This window comes from Scyliorhinus canicula, chromosome 28, assembly GCF_902713615.1.
Source record: "Scyliorhinus canicula chromosome 28, sScyCan1.1, whole genome shotgun sequence".
NCBI classification, from domain to species: Eukaryota; Metazoa; Chordata; class Chondrichthyes; order Carcharhiniformes; family Scyliorhinidae; genus Scyliorhinus; species Scyliorhinus canicula.
The window spans coordinates 2,071,111-2,089,868 of NC_052173.1; the positions used below are offsets into that span (position 1 = coordinate 2,071,111).

Consider the following 18,758-nt stretch of genomic DNA (forward strand, 5'->3'; position numbering starts at 1 on the left):
TGTCGGGCCTTTCGCCGCGTCTGCCCCAGTGTCGGGCCTTTCGCCGCGTCTGTCCCAGTGTCGGGCCTTTCGCCGCGTCTGTCCCAGAGTCGGGCCTTTCGCCGCGTCTGTCCCAGTGTCTGTCCCAGTGTCGGGCCCTTCGCCGCGTCTGTCCCAGTGTCGGGCCTTTGGCCGCGTCTGTCCCAGTGTCGGGCCTTTGGCCGCGTCTGTCCCAGTGTCGGGCCTTTGGCCGCGTCTGTCCCAGTGTCGGGCCTTTCGCCGCGTCTGTCCCAGTGTCGGGCCTTTCGCCGCGTCTGTCCCAGTGTCGGGCCTTTGGCCGCGTCTGTCCCAGTGTCGGGCCTTTGGCCGCGTCTGTCCCAGTGTCGGGCCTTTGGCCGCGCCTGTCCCAGTGTCGGGCCTTTCGCCGCGTCTGTCCCAGTGTCGGGCCTTTCGCCGCGTCTGTCCCAGTGTCTGTCCCCGTGCCGGGCCTTTCGCCGCGTCTGTCCCAGTGTCGGGCCTTTGGCCGCGTCTGTCCCAGTGCCGGGCCTTTCGCCGCGTCTGTCCCCGTGTCGGGCCTTTGGCCGCGTCTGTCCCCGTGTCGGGCCTTTGGCAGCGTCTGTCCCAGTGCCGGGCCTTTCGCCGCGTCTGTCCCAGCGTCTGTCCCAGTGCCGGGCCTTTGGCCGCGTCTGTCCCAGCGTCTGTCCCAGTGCCGGGCCTTTCGCCGCGTCTGTCCCAGCGTCTGTCTCAGTGCCGGGCCTTTGGCCGCGTCTGTCCCAGCGTCTGTCCCAGTGTCGGGCCTTTCGCCGCGTCTGTCCCAGTGTCGGGCCTTTGGCCGCGTCTGTCCCAGTGTCGGGCCTTTCGCCGCGTCTGCCCCAGTGTCGGGCCTTTCGCCGCGTCTGTCCCCGTGTCGGGCCTTTGGCTGCGTCTGTCCCAGTGTCGGGCCTTTCGCCGCGTCTGTCCCCGTGTCGGGCCTTTCGCCGCGTCTGTCCCCGTGTCGGGCCTTTCGCCGCGTCTGTCCCAGTGTCGGGCCTTTGGCTGCGTCTGTCCCAGTGTCGGGCCTTTGGCCGCGTCTGTCCCAGTGTCGGGCCTTTCGCCGCGTCTGTCCCAGTGTCGGGCCTTTCGCCGCGTCTGTCCCCGTGTCGGGCCTTTCGCCGCGTCTGTCCCAGTGTCGGGCCTTTGGCCGCGTCTGTCCCAGTGTCGGGCCTTTGGCCGCGTCTGTCCCAGTGTCGGGCCTTTGGCCGCGTCTGTCCCAGTGTCGGGCCTTTGGCCGCGTCTGTCCCCGTGTCGGGCCTTTGGCCGCGTCTGTCCCAGTGTCGGGCCTTTCGCCGCGTCTGTCCCCGTGTCGGGCCTTTGGCCGCGTCTGTCCCCGTGTCGGGCCTTTGGCCGTGTCTGTCCCAGTGTCTGTCCCAGTGCCGGGCCTTTCGCCGCGTCTGTCCCAGCGTCTGTCCCAGTGTCTGTCCCAGTGTCTGTCCCCGTGTCTGTCCCCGTGTCGGGCCTTTGGCCGCGTCTGTCCCAGCGTCGGGCCTTTGGCCGCGTCTGTCCCCGTGTCTGTCCCCGTGTCGGGCCTTTGGCCGCGTCTGTCCCCGTGTCGGGCCTTTGGCCGCGTCTGTCCCCGTGTCGGGCCTTTGGCCGCGTCTGTCCCAGTGTCGGGCCTTTGGCCGCGTCTGTCCCCGTGTCGGGCCTTTGGCCGCGTCTGTCCCAGTGTCGGGCCTTTCGCCGCGTCTGTCCCAGTGTCGGGCCTTTCGCCGCGTCTGTCCCCGTGTCGGGCCTTTGGCCGCGTCTGTCCCAGTGTCGGGCCTTTAGCCGCGTCTGTCCCAGCGTCTGTCCCAGTGTCGGGCCTTTCGCCGCGTCTGTCCCAGTGTCGGGCCTTTGGCCGCGTCTGTCCCAGTGCCGGGCCTTTGGCCGCGTCTGTCCCAGAGTCGGGCCTTTCGCCGCGTCTGTCCCCGTGTCGGGCCTTTCGCCGCGTCTGTCCCCGTGTCGGGCCTTTCGCCGCGTCTGTCCCAGTGTCAGGCCTTTGGCCGCGTCTGTCCCAGTGTCGGGCCTTTGGCCGCGTCTGTCCCAGAGTCGGGCCTTTCGCTGCGTCTGTCCCAGTGTCTGTCCCAGCGTCTGTCCCAGTGTCGGGCCTTTCGCCGCGTCTGTCCCAGTGTCAGGCCTTTGGCCGCGTCTGTCCCAGAGTCGGGCCTTTCGCTGCGTCTGTCCCAGTGTCTGTCCCAGCGTCTGTCCCAGTGCCGGGCCTTTGGCCGCGTCTGTCCCAGTGTCGGGCCTTTGGCCGCGTCTGTCCCCGTGTCGGGCCTTTGGCCGCGTCTGTCCCAGTGTCTGTCCCAGTGTCGGGCCTTTGGCCGCGTCTGTCCCAGTGTCTGTCCCAGTGTCGGGCCTTTGGCCGCGTCTGTCCCCGTGTCGGGCCTTTGGCCGCGTCTGTCCCCGTGTCGGGCCTTTGGCCGCGTCTGTCCCAGCGTCGGGCCTTTGGCCGCGTCTGTCCCAGTGTCTGTCCCAGTGTCGGGCCTTTCGCCGCGTCTGTCCCAGCGTCTGTCCCAGTGTCTGTCCCAGTGTCTGTCCCAGCGTCTGTCCCAGTGTCGGGCCTTTGGCCGCGTCTGTCCCAGTGTCGGGCCTTTGGCCGCGTCTGTCCCAGTGTCGGGCCTTTCGCCGCGTCTGTCCCAGTGTCGGGCCTTTGGCCGCGTCTGTCCCCGTGTCGGGCCTTTGGCCGCGTCTGTCCCCGTGTCGGGCCTTTCGCCGCGTCTGTCCCAGTGTCGGGCCTTTCGCCGCGTCTGTCCCAGTGTCGGGCCTTTGGCCGCGTCTGTCCCAGCGTCTGTCCCCGTGCCGGGCCTTTGGCCGCGTCTGTCCCAGCGTCTGTCCCCGTGTCGGGCCTTTGGCCGCGTCTGTCCCAGTGTCGGGCCTTTGGCCGCGTCTGTCCCAGCGTCTGTCCCAGTGTCGGGCCTTTGGCCGCGTCTGTCCCAGTGTCGGGCCTTTGGCCGCGTCTGTCCCAGTGTCTGTCCCCGTGTCGGGCCTTTGGCCGCGTCTGTCCCCGTGTCTGTCCCCGTGTCAGGCCTTTGGCCGCGTCTCTCCCAGTGTCGGGCCTTTGGCCGCGTCTGTCCCCGTGTCTGGCCTTTGGCCGCGTCTGTCCCCGTGTCTGGCCTTTGGCCGCGTCTGTCCCCGTGTCGGGCCTTTGGCCGCGTCTGTCCCAGTGTCGGGCCTTTGGCCGCGTCTGTCCCCGTGTCGGGCCTTTCGCCGCGTCTGTCCCCGTGTCGGGCCTTTGGCCGCGTCTGTCCCCGTGTCGGGCCTTTCGCCGCGTCTGTCCCAGTGTCGGGCCTTTGGCCGCGTCTGTCCCAGTGTCGGGCCTTTCGCCGCGTCTGTCCCCGTGTCTGTCCCAGTGTCGGGCCTTTGGCCGCGTCTGTCCCAGTGTCGGGCCTTTGGCCGCGTCTGTCCCAGTGTCGGGCCTTTCGCCGCGCCTGTCCCAGTGTCTGTCCCAGTGTCGGGCCTTTCGCCGCGTCTGTCCCAGTGTCGGGCCTTTCGCCGCGTCTGTCCCAGTGTCGGGCCTTTCGCCGCGTCTGTCCCCGTGTCGGGCCCTTCGCCGTGTCTGTCCCAGTGTCTGTCCCCGTGTCGGGCCCTTCGCCGCGTCTGTCCCAGTGTCTGTCCCAGTGTCGGGCCTTTGGCCGCGTCTGTCCCGGTGTCGGGCCTTTGGCCGCGTCTGTCCCAGTGTCGGGCCTTTGGCCGCGTCTGTCCCAGTGTCTGTCCCAGTGTCGGGCCCTTCGCCGCGTCTGTCCCAGTGTCTGTCCCAGTGTCGGGCCTTTGGCCGCGTCTGTCCCAGTGTCGGGCCTTTGGCCGCGTCTGTCCCAGTGTCGGGCCTTTGGCCGCGTCTGTCCCCGTGTCGGGCCTTTCGCCGCGTCTGTCCCCGTGTCGGGCCTTTCGCCGCGTCTGTCCCCGTGTCGGGCCTTTCGCCGCGTCTGTCCCAGTGTCGGGCCTTTCGCTGCGTCTGTCCCAGTGTCGGGCCCTTCGCTGCGTCTGTCCCCGTGTCGGGCCTTTGGCCGCGCCTGTCCCAGTGTCGGGCCTGGTTATATTAAAAACTGGTTAGTACAGAAATCTCGTGTTGCCTTGTGTTGGGTCGAGTGTGCCTATGATCTGTACATCCAGAGCCACTGTTGTAAATGTGGAGAGGAAGATAACTTGTGCTCCCACATTTGAAGGTTCTTGCATGCGAATGGCAACTCTTTCGAGTGTGATAGTGTGAGGTAGGAGTGGGGATAGGGAACACTCCACTTGCCTGGATAGGCGCAGCTCCGCTTGATCAGCACCTCACCCAATGGCTTAAACAACCCCTCCATTGTCCTACGGTGCACTGTGACGGCTGTGCGTACCATCTATAGGATAACCTGCAGTATTCCCAAACCTGGGACCTTCACCTGGCAGGATGACGACAGCAGCTGCATGGGAATGCCACCACCTGCAAGTTCTCCCCCTCCAATCTCTCCCCATCCTGATATAGCAATATATCTGGAGTCATTTGGGAGTACTGCTTGGAAAAAAAGGACATGCTATTGTTTGTTTTGCACGCAAGAAATTCCCAAAGAGTAATGAGAACAACAATTTATACTAAAGAGACTGCTGAATGGTTGACAAGTGGACCGATTGGTGGAGGCATTGTCATGGAGAATGCAGCCTGGAGCAGTTAACTGCCCAGCTTTGTTCAAATTCAGTTCAAACTGGGCCGTTTGATTATGGTCAAGGCTTTGTCCTGGCGAATGAACCAGGGGGTGGCTGTCCCCATAGCTTCCACTTAGTAGAATAAGGTGTAGAATAAGGTGCAAAGTGGGAATGTGTTCCTTCCGTCTGCAGACAGGGCCTGTGTGTGAATATATGTGGCTTCTAGCATAACTGGGTGGAGAGCACCTGCTAAACAATCCTCATAATGCTCGGAATCCTCAGCAGATCAGGAGAGAGAAAAACCAAGTGAATGTTTCAGCTTGATGATCCTTCCTTCAGTGTTTCTGATTTTTAAAACATTGTACCTTGTGTGTGTCACACAGCTGCTTTGTTTAGCTTTTCTAATTTAAAGGGGGGCGGATAGAAACAAAGCTTTGAGGAAGTTGAGACATGTCACTTTATGTGTGCCATGCGCAAGTGATATAATTTATTAGTTGCCAAGAAAGTTGGTGAGATACCCTCAATTACGACACAGGAGAGAAGATTGCTAATTCAAAGGCTTTAATTACCAGAGAACCGGACAGCAGCCGAGAAGTGTGCTCGCAGCATGCTGCCCAGTAAGCATCACCTTATATACCGTTTCCTGGGTGCGGAGCCAGAGGCGGAGTCCCCCAGGGTTCCAAGCCCGGTCTTAAAGGGCCAATATATTAACGGCAAGGTACAGTTACAGCAGTTACTGATACCATTCATCACATTCACCCCCTTTTAAAAAAACACAGTGCGTCGGGGGTGAAAGTGGAGTTATAAGTTCAGTCTTTGGGTGGTCTGACTGTCCGTGCTGACCTTCTCCGCTCCGGTGGTGGTGCCGTGGATACGGTCGGTTTCAGTGATGGTATATCCGGGAGTGTCGTGGCCGTTGATTTGTACCTGCATCATGAGTTCCGCAGATGCTTTGGCCGCGATTGATCGAGCGTGATCGCTCCTAGTTGTGGGTAGTCAGAGTCCTCGGTTAAGTCGGACTCTCAAAATGGCCGCCGCCGCCGGTCGCACGTGTCGGGATTCGAAGATGGCTGCTGTCAAGATGGCCGCCCCCATGACTCGCACGAGGTCGATGATGCGTCGGAAGTAGGCGTGTGCGGCCGCCGTGCGGCCGCGTTGCGGGGCCTGTGAGGCCGGGAGCTTGATTTCTGGGCCTGGTGAGGCTTTTGTTTGCGGCCTTTGGGCCCAGCCAGGCAGACTTTAGCGAAGTGCCCCTTTTTCCCGCAGTCGTTGCAGATTGCTGAGCGGGCCGGGTAAAGCTGACGTGGGTGCTGGCCTTGCCCACAGAAATAGCATGGGGAACCCCCGGAGTGAGCGGATCGCGGCGCAGGCCTGTAGCGTGGCTGAGTCTGGAGGGGTCGAGAGGGGTTCGCAAGGTCCGCCGAGTATGTACGGAGGTTACGGTGGGCCCTTTCTAGAGAAGAGGCGAGCGTTACCGTGCCTTGCAGATCCTTTACCCCGTCTTCTAGAAGCCGCTGCCCGATGTACGAGGACCTGGTACCGGACACGAAGGCATCACGGAAATGCAAGTTCGTGTGGACTTCTGCCGTCACTTCTTTATGATTGCAGTGCCTCGCGAGTGCAGTGAGTCTCTCCATGTATTCGTCTAGAGTTTCCCTGGAGCCCTGGCTGCAGGTCGAGAGCAAATGTCTGGCGTGTACCTTGTTAATCGGCTTTACGAAGCGTTTCTTTAGTATATCGATCGCAGTTTCGTATGTCGTAGCGTTGTCGATCACGGAGGAGAGTCGGTGGCCCACCCGGGCATGTAGTAATCTCAGCTTGCGAGCGCCGTCGACTTCAGTCACTGAGGAGTTTAGATAGTCCTCAAAACACCGGAGCCAATATTTAAACATTTCTGGGGCCTCCGGTGACCGAGCGTCTAGGTTGAGTTTCTCCGGCTTTAGAGCGCTGTCCATCTTGATGTTTCTGGTAATTAAATTGAGATACCCTTAACTACGACACAGGAGAGAAGATTGGTAATCCAAAGGCTTTAATTACCAGAGAACCGGACAGCTGCCGAGAAGTGTGGTCACAGCACGCTGCCCAGTGAGCATCACCTTGTATACCGTTTCCTGGGGGCGGAGTCAGAGGCGGAGTCCCCCAGGGTTCCAAGCCCGGTCTTAAAGGGCCAATGTATTAAAGGCAAGGTACAGTTACAGCAGCTACTGATACCATTCATCACAGTTGGCAAATGTGTATTTAATGAAAATGATTAGTCTTTTGGGAGGTGATATTGGGCGCTCAGTCTGAAATAAGTGGTTGTCCGATATCAAGATTTGAAAGATTGAGTCTGCTGTTGGAAGGTAAAGCTAAAGTGTTCATACAGAATGACCCGCGAGCTTAAATATGTGGGAGTTGTCTACATATTCAGGCAGTAGAGGAATGCATTGATGCAGTATGATGGTTTGGCATTTAAAAAAATTGTTACCTAATTTTCTTGCCCTTGTGTGTTGATCTACATTGATACAATTCCATAGATGCTGGACAGTTGCCAGAACATTATTTAAGTAGCTATTTTTCAAGCAAGTGCCAATTATCTATTTAACTATGAGAGGCGTCACCGCATTGGTTAACTTGAAGCCCTGGGTGACTGGTTGAGTCACTGACCATCAACTAACTGTCTGACAGTCGGGAAACCGCATCTGATTTTGTTCTAAAAAAAGCGGTTGCTGAGATTTTAATCTTCTGAGTGGTGGTTTCGGGTTTTACCTGAACAACAACTTTCCTGTCACAAAAACAGAAAATGCTTGAAACACTCAGCTGGTCAGGCAGCATGTGTCGAGAGGTAAATGGTGTTAACATTTCCAATCATTGACCCTTCATCAATTAGGGAAAGTTTAAAGATGTAATTGTGTAAAAGAGGGAGTAGTTTGGTTATTTATATTAATGTTGACCATATAGGATACAGGGAAAGGAAACCCTTGAATTGTGGTAACTTGCTGGGCTACAGATCGATTGTTACTTTACTGATTTTGATTTAAAGACACTTCAACGTTATAGGACGTTTTCATAATGCCATCTACATGACCATGTTGGGGCAGTCCCAACCTGATTCTTCTTCACAAAACTAGTTTGGTATGTTGGCAGTCTCTCACAGCCCACAATGAGGCCTGGTGTGAGGCACTGTAGATGTTATACACATGCAGTAGGGGCAGTGTTGAGGTCAGGGGTGAAAGTGCATTGGCGCAGTGTGGAAGCAGCTGTGTTATGCTAACACTGGGTATGAATGCTTCACGGCACTAATAAAACATAGAACAGTACAGCACAGAACAGGCCCTTCGGCCCTCAATGTTGTGCCGAGCAATGATCACCCTACTCAAACCCACGTATCCACCCCATACCCGTAACCCAACAACCCCACCCCCCCTTAACCTTACTTTTTAGGACACTACGGGCAATTTAGCCTGGCCAATCCACCTAACCTGCACATCTTTGGACTGTGGGAGGAAACCGGAGCACCCGGAGGAAACCCACGCACACAGGGGGAGGACGTGCAGACTCCGCACAGACAGTGACCCAGCGGGGAATTGAACCTGGGACCCTGGAGCTGTGAAGCATTTATGCTAACCACCATGCTACCGTGCTGCCCGAATGTTACTGTCCCGACCAGACCAAAGTAAAATGCAGCATGGTGGTGAGCATTATTGCTTCACAGTGCCAAGGACCCGGGTTCGATTCCCGGCTTGGGTCACTGTCTGTGTGGAGTCTGCACGTTCTCCCCGTGTCTGCGTGGGGTTTCCTCCGGGTGCTCCGGTTTCCTCCCACTAGTCCCGAAAGATGTGCTTGTTGGGTGAATTGGACATTCTGAATTCTCCCTCTGTGACCCGAACAGATGCCGGAATGTGGCGACTAGGGGCTTTTCACAGTAACTTCATTGCAGTGTTAATGTAAGCCTACTTGTGACAATAATAAAGATTATAACTATTATTATGAGCCAAATGAAGGCATTGTGCTAGTGCTGCCACTATGATTCAGTGGCGTTAATCCTTGGTGATGCACATATTTCTTTTTTTTTCCCCCCAGCAGTATGAGTCAGTGGGAGACCCTAAAACAGCTGGACACAAAGTACTTGGCACAGGTGGATTCTCTGTACCAGAATGAAAACTTTCCCATGGATGTTCGGGAATATCTCTCTCATTGGATCGAAACTCAAGACTGGTATGTTCAATCAGAAGAGGAAACCATTTTCTATTAAAGTGAACCTGCTTTTCCTGTGTTTATATACCTCAGCTGTCCCCCTCCTAATGCCTCTTCACTACCTATGACAAGGCTGACAGGAGGGGAATGACTGTTATTTTGTTCCCTCCTTTGTCTCCGGCCCAGCTCTGCCTGCACGCTGTTCTGGTCCACGTTCCATTGGGAGGTCTTGCCCATGCATGACGAGGAGAAATCAAATTTGCCAAAAGGGAGCATTTTGTATTTTTTCCCTCCCCAAAAATGTAAATGGGTAATCTTAATTCTGAGCTGACTAAACCCACCCAAGGCTAATAGCAGACTAGAAAAGTCATTTTACTTCTATAAATGGAATACTCCCTTGTATCTAAAGACAATTCAAACAGGTTTCCAAAACATCAGCTACATACACCCATTTAAAAAGGCAGCTTGCTGATTTTCAGAATGATTCATGCCCCTCGTGTTGAATAAATAAACAAAAGAACAAAGAAAAGTACAGCACAGGAACAGGCCCTTCAGCCCTCCAAGCCCGTGCCGACCATGCTGCCTGTCGAAACTAAAATCTTCTACACTTCCTGGGTCCATATCCCTCTATTCCCATCCTATTCATGTATTTGTCAAGATGCCCCTTAAATGTCACTATCGTCCCTGCTTTCACCACCTCCTCCAGCAGCGAGTTCCAGGCACCCACTACCCTCTGTATATAAAAAAAAAACTCTGCCTCTGCCGGACATCTTCGCTCCGTAAAATGGTGCAGCATTTTGTTTTTAAATGTGACTTAAGTTGTTAGATTGCACTCAGACCTTAGTGCAGAACTCCAACCCACAAACGGTTTGACTGTGGGGTCAAGGCAGGCACCCAAATGTAGTCTTGGAAGGGCAGCGCAGTGGTTAGCATTGCTGCCTCACGGCGCTGAGGTCCCAGGTTCGATCCCGGCTCTGGGTCACTGTCCGTGTGGAGTTTGCGCATTCTCCCCGTGTCTGCGTGGGTTTCGCCCCCACAACCCAAAGATGTGCAGGGTAGGTGGATTGGCCACATTAAATTGCCCCTTAATTGGAAAAAATAATAATTGGGTGCTCTAAATGTTTTAACAATGTAGTCTTGGAGAAGTGCCATGTTGTCTGTCCTTGAACTGTGCAAGCTGACGTTTTGCCTGTCTGTTGACGTGAGCATCAAAAAGCTGCAATGGACAGTAGGGTTGGCCTTCTGCAAGGCTGTGGTTAAATGGGTTGTAAGGCCACTTTGATCTGAACGTGTTGAATGCTAATAAATTTTATTAAATATTTTGCATTGTAGAACATGACATTTAGCAGTCGGCAAGGTGCTAGAATGCAGCCGGCGCCGTGCTGGAATGTGGCCGGCGCCGTGCTGGAATGTAGCCGGCGCCGTGCTGGAATGTAGCCGGCGCCGTGCTGGAATGTGGCCGGCGCCGTGCTGGAATGTGGCCGGCGCCGTGCTGGAATGCAGCCGGCGCCGTGCTGGAATGTGGCCGGCGCCGTGCTGGAATGTAGCCGGCGCCGTGCTGGAATGTAGCCGGCGCCGTGCTGGAATGTAGCCGGCGCCGTGCTGGAATGTAGCCGGCGCCGTGCTGGAATGTAGCCGGCGCCGTGCTGGAATGTAGCCGGCGCCGTGCTGGAATGTAGCCGGCGCCGTGCTGGAATGTAGCCGGCGCCGTGCTGGAATGCAGCCGGCGCCGTGCTGGAATGCAGCCGGCGCCGTGCTGGAATGTAGCCGGCGCCGTGCTGGAATGTAGCCGGCGCCGTGCTGGAATGTAGCCGGCGCCGTGCTGGAATGTGGCCGGCGCCGTGCTGGAATGTGGCCGGCGCCGTGCTGGAATGTGGCCGGCGCCGTGCTGGAATGCGGCCGGCGCCGTGCTGGAATGCGGCCGGCGCCGTGCTGGAATGCGGCCGGCGCCGTGCTGGAATGCGGCCGGCGCCGTGCTGGAATGCGGCCGGCGCCGTGCTGGTTAGCGGCCGGCGCCGTGCTAGAATGCGGCCGGCGCCGTGCTGGTTAGCGGCCGGCGCCGTGCTGGTTAGCGGCCGGCGCCGTGCTGGTTAGCGGCCGGCGCCGTGCTGGCTAGCGGCCGGCGCCGTGCTGGCTAGCGGCCGGCGCCGTGCTGGCTAGCGGCCGGCGCCGTGCTGGCTAGCGGCCGGCGCCGTGCTGGCTAGCGGCTGGCGCCGTGCTGGCTAGCGGCCGGCGCCGTGCTGGCTGTTCTGGTTTAGGCCTCTGAGATGGAAACAGATTATGGGGCTCTTGCCCACTTTCCAATGTTTGATTGAAGAGTAAACGTAACTGTAACAGATGTGTGGGGTTAAGTTGTTTTTTTAAAATATAAATTTAGAGTACCAAATTCATTTTTTCCAATTAAGGGGCAATTTAACGTGGCCAATCCACCTATCCTGCACATTTTTGGGTTGTGGAGGTGAAACCCACGCAGACACGGGGAGAATGTGCAAACTCCACACGGACAGTGACCCAGGGCCGGGATTCGAACCTGGGACCTCGGTGCCGTGAGGCAGCAGTGCTGACCACTGAGTCATCGTGCTGCCCTTTAGGTTGTTATCTTTACACTCCGGTCCATATCATGGTTGATTAGAAATTGTAATTACAGGTTTGGTGATGGTTGGGGGGGTGTGTTTTTGCGGCGGTGGATTTATGTTATTTTCTTCTTTCTTGTATTGCTGTTTGTTGTTATTTATTTTGGGGGGGGGGGGGGAAAGAGTTCTTTTCTTGTTTTGTTTTGGTGTGGAAACACGCCTTGTTTGTTTTAAATTGCGGGGAGTAAATTTGTTATTGTTATTAAAAAAACTTGATTAAAAATTATTTAAAAAAAAAAGAAATTGTAATTACAAAAAGGAACTTTAAAATGCAGGTGCAGAGGTTATGCAAAATGAGTCGCGCTTATCTGTGCTACAGGGATCCATCAGCCACTGTCATTTAGAGAATTAATGTCCAAATGACTGGGCCAAAACAAGTGATTCAGTTGCTGTAAACCACATAATTCTCTAGAAAGATTGAGATTTGCAGATGAGGGATGCTGTTGTTGGAGCTAATGAACACAGTACAGCCCATCATCCTGGGAGACCTATGGGCAATAAATAGAAGAATTACTTTAGTCGTTTAATAGAAATAGTAAATGAGTCATTGTTTGTGTGTGCTATGTTAACCTCACACTTGTTGACAATGTAGTTAAAACTGGTTATTTGCCTGAAAGTGCCTGGTCACATTTTTTTCCCCCCACATTATCCCTATTTTCTTAATTTAGAAAATAACTAGAATTTAAAGTTGCTGCCCTTCCTCCCCACTCCCTCCACCCTATATCTTCTCCTCCAGGTGTGGTACCGAACTGGGGTACAGCGCTGTGGATGCCGCAAGCCTTTTTACCCAAGTGACCATCCTCGTTTGGCTGCCTATTGTCATTGCTGTGATCACTTCCTGGGTTGTGTGAAGAATGGAGTCTTGGGTGTCAATAGAGCGTCAGTTACAACCTACACTGGGGTTGGTTAGCTCAGTTGGCTGCACGGCTGGGTTGTGATGCAGAGCGATGCCAACAGCATGGGTTCAATTCCCGTTACAGCTGAGGCTATCCATGAGCCTTGTCCTTCTTGCCCCTCGCCTGGTGTGTGGTGACCCCTTCAAAGGGGAGAGCAGCCTATGGTCCTCTGGGACTATGGTAACTTTCACTTTTTATTCCCACACTGGATGAGTGAAGATGACTACGATTTGTGGGGATCAGATTCTCACGTCAGTGATTTGTATTATTCTGTCAAACAGTCCTTTTTTTTAGAAAACATTTTATTGAGGCATTTATAATTTTAACATTTTAACATTCTAAACAACAGAGCAGTCCGACACACTCAAAAACTCCCCAGTAACATACCCAGCTTCCTCCTGCCCTAACTCTTAACTACCCATATATTCGATTCTCCGCCCCCATTCTTCACTGCCATGCCTCCACCCTCCCCCGCTGACGGTCAGTTTTCCCTAAAGAAGTTGATGAACGGCTGCCACCTCCGAGCGAACCCCTTGAGGTGACCTTAATCTTCTCCAGCCCGAGAAGCCCTGCCATGTCACTGACCCACACCCCTGACTTTGGAGGCTCCGAGTCCCTCCATACCTGTAAAATCTGTCTCCAGGCCACCAGGGAGGCAAAGGCCAAAACGTCGGCCTCTCTCCTCCTCTGGGCTCCCGGATCTTCCGACACTCCAAATATTGCCACCTCTGGTCTCGGAGTCACCCTCCCTACCAGGGCTTCTGATATGACATCCGAGAATCCCTGCCAAAATCCCCTTCTCTTCCCGAGAAACGGTTCTGATGGTGGAGCATAGTCTTTTCAAACTCCCAACTTTATCTTTATGATGTGATGGGGGGCTGAGGTTCGTGATCTTGGCATACTGGGCAATTAGCCTCCAGCTGCCCCAGAAAGGAGCAATGCTGGCAGAGGTGACTGCTTTCCCACCTGCGTATGTTTGTCAATGAGTGGTCCATGACCAATTTGCTGGAGTAAATGAAACTGCATGGTTGATGAGTGCATGCAATTTTCAAATGGAGAAAACATGTTCTTTTATTATATTTCTTAGGGAGAAAGCTATCACAAATTATTCACTGGCCACCATCCACTACCAAAATCTGTTGGACCAAATCAACAATCAATACAGCCGCTTTATGCAGGAGAAGCAGTTTGTATGTCAGCACAACTTCAAGAAATACAGGCAAAATATGCAGGTATTGTGCAGCTTGCGTTCTACAGCTGCTTGTGTATATACTGTATAATTCAAACTGGCTGCTGTATAATTGCTTATCATCGAAAACACAATGATACTGAGAAGTTGTTTAGATCTACGGTGCTAGAGAAGAGAGGGTTTTGGCTACTGAAGGTACTTTTTTTTTTCCCCCAGGTATTTCTGATTTGGCCATCATTTGCCCCTCTTTCTCCTAGAAGGTGTTGATTTACACTGGGTTGCTCTTCTTCTCGCCTCGGTTGTTCTCTATTTGTCTTGGTTCACATAGCAAACATGGTTACTTAGGTAGCGAATATTGACTGGGAGTGCACATCACACCTGAGTCATTGTTATCCCATTAGAGCCATCGAGCTCTGCAGCATAGAAAAGGCCCATCGTGCCTGCGCTGGTCAAACAAAATCAGCAAAGTATTCTCATCCCATTTTCCAGCACTTGACTCTTTCAACCAAGCAAACTGAATGTGAGGTGGCCTGCTCCCAGGCTGTGAGCTGTGACCCTCCAGCTGGCTGGTGGGGAGGTGGCAGGAGACGGCCAAGATGTGATTCTGTCTCTTCTTGGTTCCCATGTGTTCCATGAAGCAAGACGCATATTTTGGTGGCATCCTCTGCTGTACCATGTGGTCCTGCAGATAGAACGAGACAATTCGGTGTCGATTTGTGCTTTTAAATCTAATTTTCTGGCCTGAATTGGAGTTGCAGCAAGAACTGGGTCAGGTTTGCTGTGATTGAATAGTCCATCAATACTACTGTACGTTTGCCATCAAGAATGTTCCATGTAATGTTCTATGTTCTAATGGTTACTTAAATGGTATCGGAGCTAAATGGATCCAAAGCTCAAGAGAAACAGGATGAAAATTGAAGGAGAGGTTTAAGTGGACACGTGGCTGTAAGTCCTATGATAATTTGTTAGACTTTGTTAGCAATTGGATGCTGCGATCGGCAGGAGATAATTGTAGCTTTGGTAGTGGATTTGCAGGATAATATTGTCCCAAATATTGCCAGATTCTGAGGCTACAGAATGGCTAGTGTGGGAAATGGTAAATATTACATTGATACGTTTATGAAAATGGAAGTTTGGGACGGCGGCACATTGGAGTAGAGGGAGTTCTGTAGTAATCTTGGAATTTTTGGCTGTTGAAAGTGTTAATTTCTTGGCACTAATATCCTTCTGTTCGATGAATGGCCATTCTTGTAATCTCTTAACTGATGTTTTGGTGTTAAATTGTGCTTTTGTGTTGTAAGCTCTGACTCTATATAGGAAATAGATCCAGGCTACTGAAAATTAGTTCACAAGAGGGCTCTTGTAACCATGAGGCTGGGACTGAGATTCTATCTGTCAGTCTGGCTGGATTGAAACAGTCCCATAGGAAGGGAGTCCCGTAGGACGATTCTGACATGCCACAACATGAAGACCCTTTTAGTTTGTTATCAACATGGTTGCTTAGGTGATTTGAAGTGGGCTCTTGGATCAAACTTGAGACAAAATGAATCCTGGTACTGAAGGGGTCCATGATGAGAACACTAACAAAGTGCATGAAACTAAATGTCTTTTTTTTAAAAATGAAATTATCTGACCTCTGTCCTTAGCAAAACATTTACATGGGGAAATGGAGAATTTTCAGTCTAATTCATTGCTATTGAAACAGGAAATGCCATCCATCTGAAATAGGAACTAAATATTGTGAATGTTGAGCCATCTTTGAGTTAAGAACAAGAGATACATCATGGATTTTTTAAGTGATAGTATTTTTCTGTCGTTCTCATTTCTCTTCCACCCCCACATAATCCAAGCTTGCCTTCCCGTGACATTCACCACCCCAGACACCGGTCTGTGTTTTGGCAGGAGTCAGTGGAGTGTGTTCAGGACCATGAGTAAGTTTTAAAAACCTGGGATCTTGCAGATCTATAACTACCACACAGGATGGCACTCCACCCACAGAGTCTGTTCCTGAGGGATGTTCTTTTGTATTTTGTCAAAGAAGAATTACACACTGATGATGACAAGAGGTTTATGCATGTCGATGGCAGAACCAGAATTAATCCATGCTAGATGGTTATTGCTGTGTATTTGGCAGCTATCTCTTAGATTGTGGATTTTTGGCTTTTGTTTGACTCCGCTGTGACATGTCATCAGTGCATTTCAATGTTGCCAGGGAACTGGCCATACCCCATGGCACAGAGCATTGCCACTCCCACCCTGCACATGTATGTGTGAGAATGATCACGGTCTAGCCTGTTACAAAGCAGTAATGTTAAGATGTTCGAGATGTAACAAGCTTGAGTAACTCATTATGAGCTCCCCCTCCCCGCAGATGTTATATTTGTGAAATATATTGCTGACTGTTGATGTAATCTTTGTGGGCGAGGAAAGGGTGTTTTTATTCCATTTCAGCAGTCTTCTCGGAAGCTGACATTCTACTGTGTTTCAATCACAATCTCATCGGAACTGCTTGCATGTAGTTTCAACTTTGTGATCTAATATTAAAATAACACGTTCTTTTTTTTCTTTTTTTAAATAAATTTAGATTATCCAATTATTTTTTCCAATTAAGGGGGCAATTTAGCGTGGCCAATCCACCTACTCTGCACATTTTTGGGTTGTGGGGGTGAAACCCACGCAGACACGGGGAGAATGTGCAAACTCCACATGGACAGTGACCCAGAACCGGGATCAAACCTGGGTCCTCAGCGCCGCGAGGCAGCTGTGCTAACCACTGTGCCACCGTGCTGCCCTAACACGTTCTTTTTAAAATAACGTGGGCAGCACAGTAGCATGGTGGTTAGCATAAATGCTTCACAGCTCCCAGGTTCGATTCCCGGCTGGGTCACTGTCTGTGTGGAGTCTGCACGTCCTCCCCCTGTGTGCGTGGGTTTCCTCCGGGTGCTCCGGTTTCCTCCCACAGTCCAAAGATGTGCGGGTTAGGTGGATTGGCCATGATAAATTGCCCGTAGTGTCCTAAAAAGTAACGTTAGGGGGGGGGGGGGGGGGGGGGGTTTGTTGGGTTACGGGTATAGGGTGGATATGTGGGTTTGAGTAGGGTGATCATGGCTCGGCACAACATTGAGGGCCGAAGGGCCTGTTCTGTGCTGTACTGTTCTATATCCTGTATATATCTATATCTATAACATGCATCTGCTTTCTTGTACATCTTGCATTATATTCGACGAGGCAATTTTTTCCGTTATCTTGTGCCAAATCCTATCTAATGGGAGTGTTTTGCACAAAGAAATGGCTTGACAGTTGTACGATCTGCCTTGGTACACGGGTTGTCCTGTTCAAAGTTATTGTATCTGCTTGTGGTTCTGTTGCTGCATTTGACCAAATCTATAAAGACTACAGTACAATACCATGTGTCTGACATTGGTGCCTACATCAGGCAGGAGAAAAATCTGATTTGAGGTTTTAAAAGTTCATTTTAAACTGGCGATGGTGGTTCCAGTTTGGACAGAATGCTGGTGTTTTCAGCTTTGACCACAGTGAGAACATCCAGAACAGAAGCCACAGCTGGATGTTCATGGAGAAATGTATTTCTGGGTCACCAGTCTGTAACTGAAGGAAGCGCAAACCCCCCCCCAATCTCATTTCCGAGTTTGCGTGTCATTGCGGCTGGTCTTTCAATGCAGTACCATGTGCTTCATGGTACCACCATTTGAAAGAGTTAAATCGAGACCCCCCCATTCAGCGAATGTAAAGAATCTTGCAGCACTATCTGAAGCACAAAGAGTTCTTCCTGTGTTGCAGTCAGAATTCCTCTTTCAATCGTGCCATCAAAACATATTAGCTGCTCAATGCTGTTTGAACCTTGCTGTGCGCAATATGGCTGCGGCATTTGCTTATAAAAGTCATTGCATTTCAAAGGAACTGATTTGTGTTAAGCACTCTGTAGCGATTGTCTAAGGAGCTTTCAATCTCGAGCATTTGACTGCATTTTAAAAGCCCCTAATGTCTTTGGCCCTGGTTTATCTGGTGGGCCATTGCAATTTGAGCAAATTCTTTGTGATAGCTTGGAAATTTGTACGTTAGTGAAAAATAAACTTGGGTTCTCTGGTCTTGCTGATCTGCTTTCCTTTGAAGTAACGTTCTTGAATGACCTCTCCTCCCTTCTGTGCACAAATGATGAGCTAGTCAGACCTGCTGACATTGAACCTCATGGGAGGGCATTGTGTAGGAAATTATAGCATGAATCAATATCCTCCTGATCTGTGGCACAACATGCAATATCCACTGCTGAGTCTTAAATATCAATTGCAGCAAAAAATGGCGCAATCAATGTTGCAATTCCAGTTTGTCTCGGCTCCAGAAACTATATACCCATGTACGCTTTTAAGTTGCATGTAAGTATCTCAAAATTGCTAATGCAAACAAAGCTCTCCTCATTTTGGATTTATCTGGCGCTAAGAACTGCTCTTTCCAAGCTTCAAGCCTCTGCAAGACAAACAGGACAAACCCGTCAGTGAGTGTTATGTGCGCAAGGGATGGGTTGCCTGTGCTTTGTTTCGGGGGATGTGAAAGGAGAAAGGGTGGGGCAATATAGCTGCAATTAGAAATGCATGCACTCATCGCACATTGCTGACTATTCTGATAGGAAACTGTATCGTATTGATTAATCTGATATCTGCTTTAGCTCAGTGGCCTAGACAGCAGGTTTGTGATACAGAGCAAGGCCAGCAGGACAGGTTCAATTCCTGTACCGGCTGAGAATTCTAAATTCTCCCTCTCTGTACGTGAAGGTGCCGGAATGTGGTGACTAGGGGCCTTTTCACAGTAACTTCATTGTAGTGTTAATGTAAACCTATTTATTTATTAAATTCTCCAATTCCTTTTCGCAAAAATCATTCAAACAAATCCGCTAAAACTAGCAATACCACAAGGTGAATTTTTTTAAAATTTAGAGTACCCGGTTATTTTTTTTTCCAATTAAAGGGCAATTTAGTGTGGCCAATCCACCTACCCTGCACATCTTTGGCTTGTGGGGGTGAGACCCATGCAAACACAGGGAGAATGTGCAAACTCCACATGGTCAGTGGGCTGGGATCGAGCCCGGGTCCTCAGCGCTGTGAGGCAGCAGTGCTAACCACTGCGCAACCATGCCGCCCCCATAAGGTGAATGTAACTAATTTAATGAATCCACGATTTTCCCAAGTCCTTTAATTGGATCTTGGATTAAAGAACATGGATGCTTCAGTA

General features: G+C 52.0%; 1 protein-coding gene across 4 annotated transcripts in view; it reads left to right on the forward strand.

Moving 5' to 3' along the window:
• Positions 1-8,680: 8,680 nt before the first annotated feature.
• LOC119958122 (signal transducer and activator of transcription 1-like) overlaps positions 8,681-18,758 on the forward strand; it is a 58,291-nt gene continuing 48,213 nt past the window's right edge. For all 4 annotated transcript variants that reach the window (XM_038786374.1, XM_038786376.1, XM_038786375.1 and 1 more), the window contains exons 1-2: positions 8,681-8,814; positions 13,410-13,554. In XM_038786374.1, coding sequence (XP_038642302.1) covers positions 8,684-8,814; positions 13,410-13,554 — 276 coding nt within the window. In that variant the 5' untranslated portion in view covers positions 8,681-8,683. The remainder of the gene's footprint in view (positions 8,815-13,409; positions 13,555-18,758) is intronic.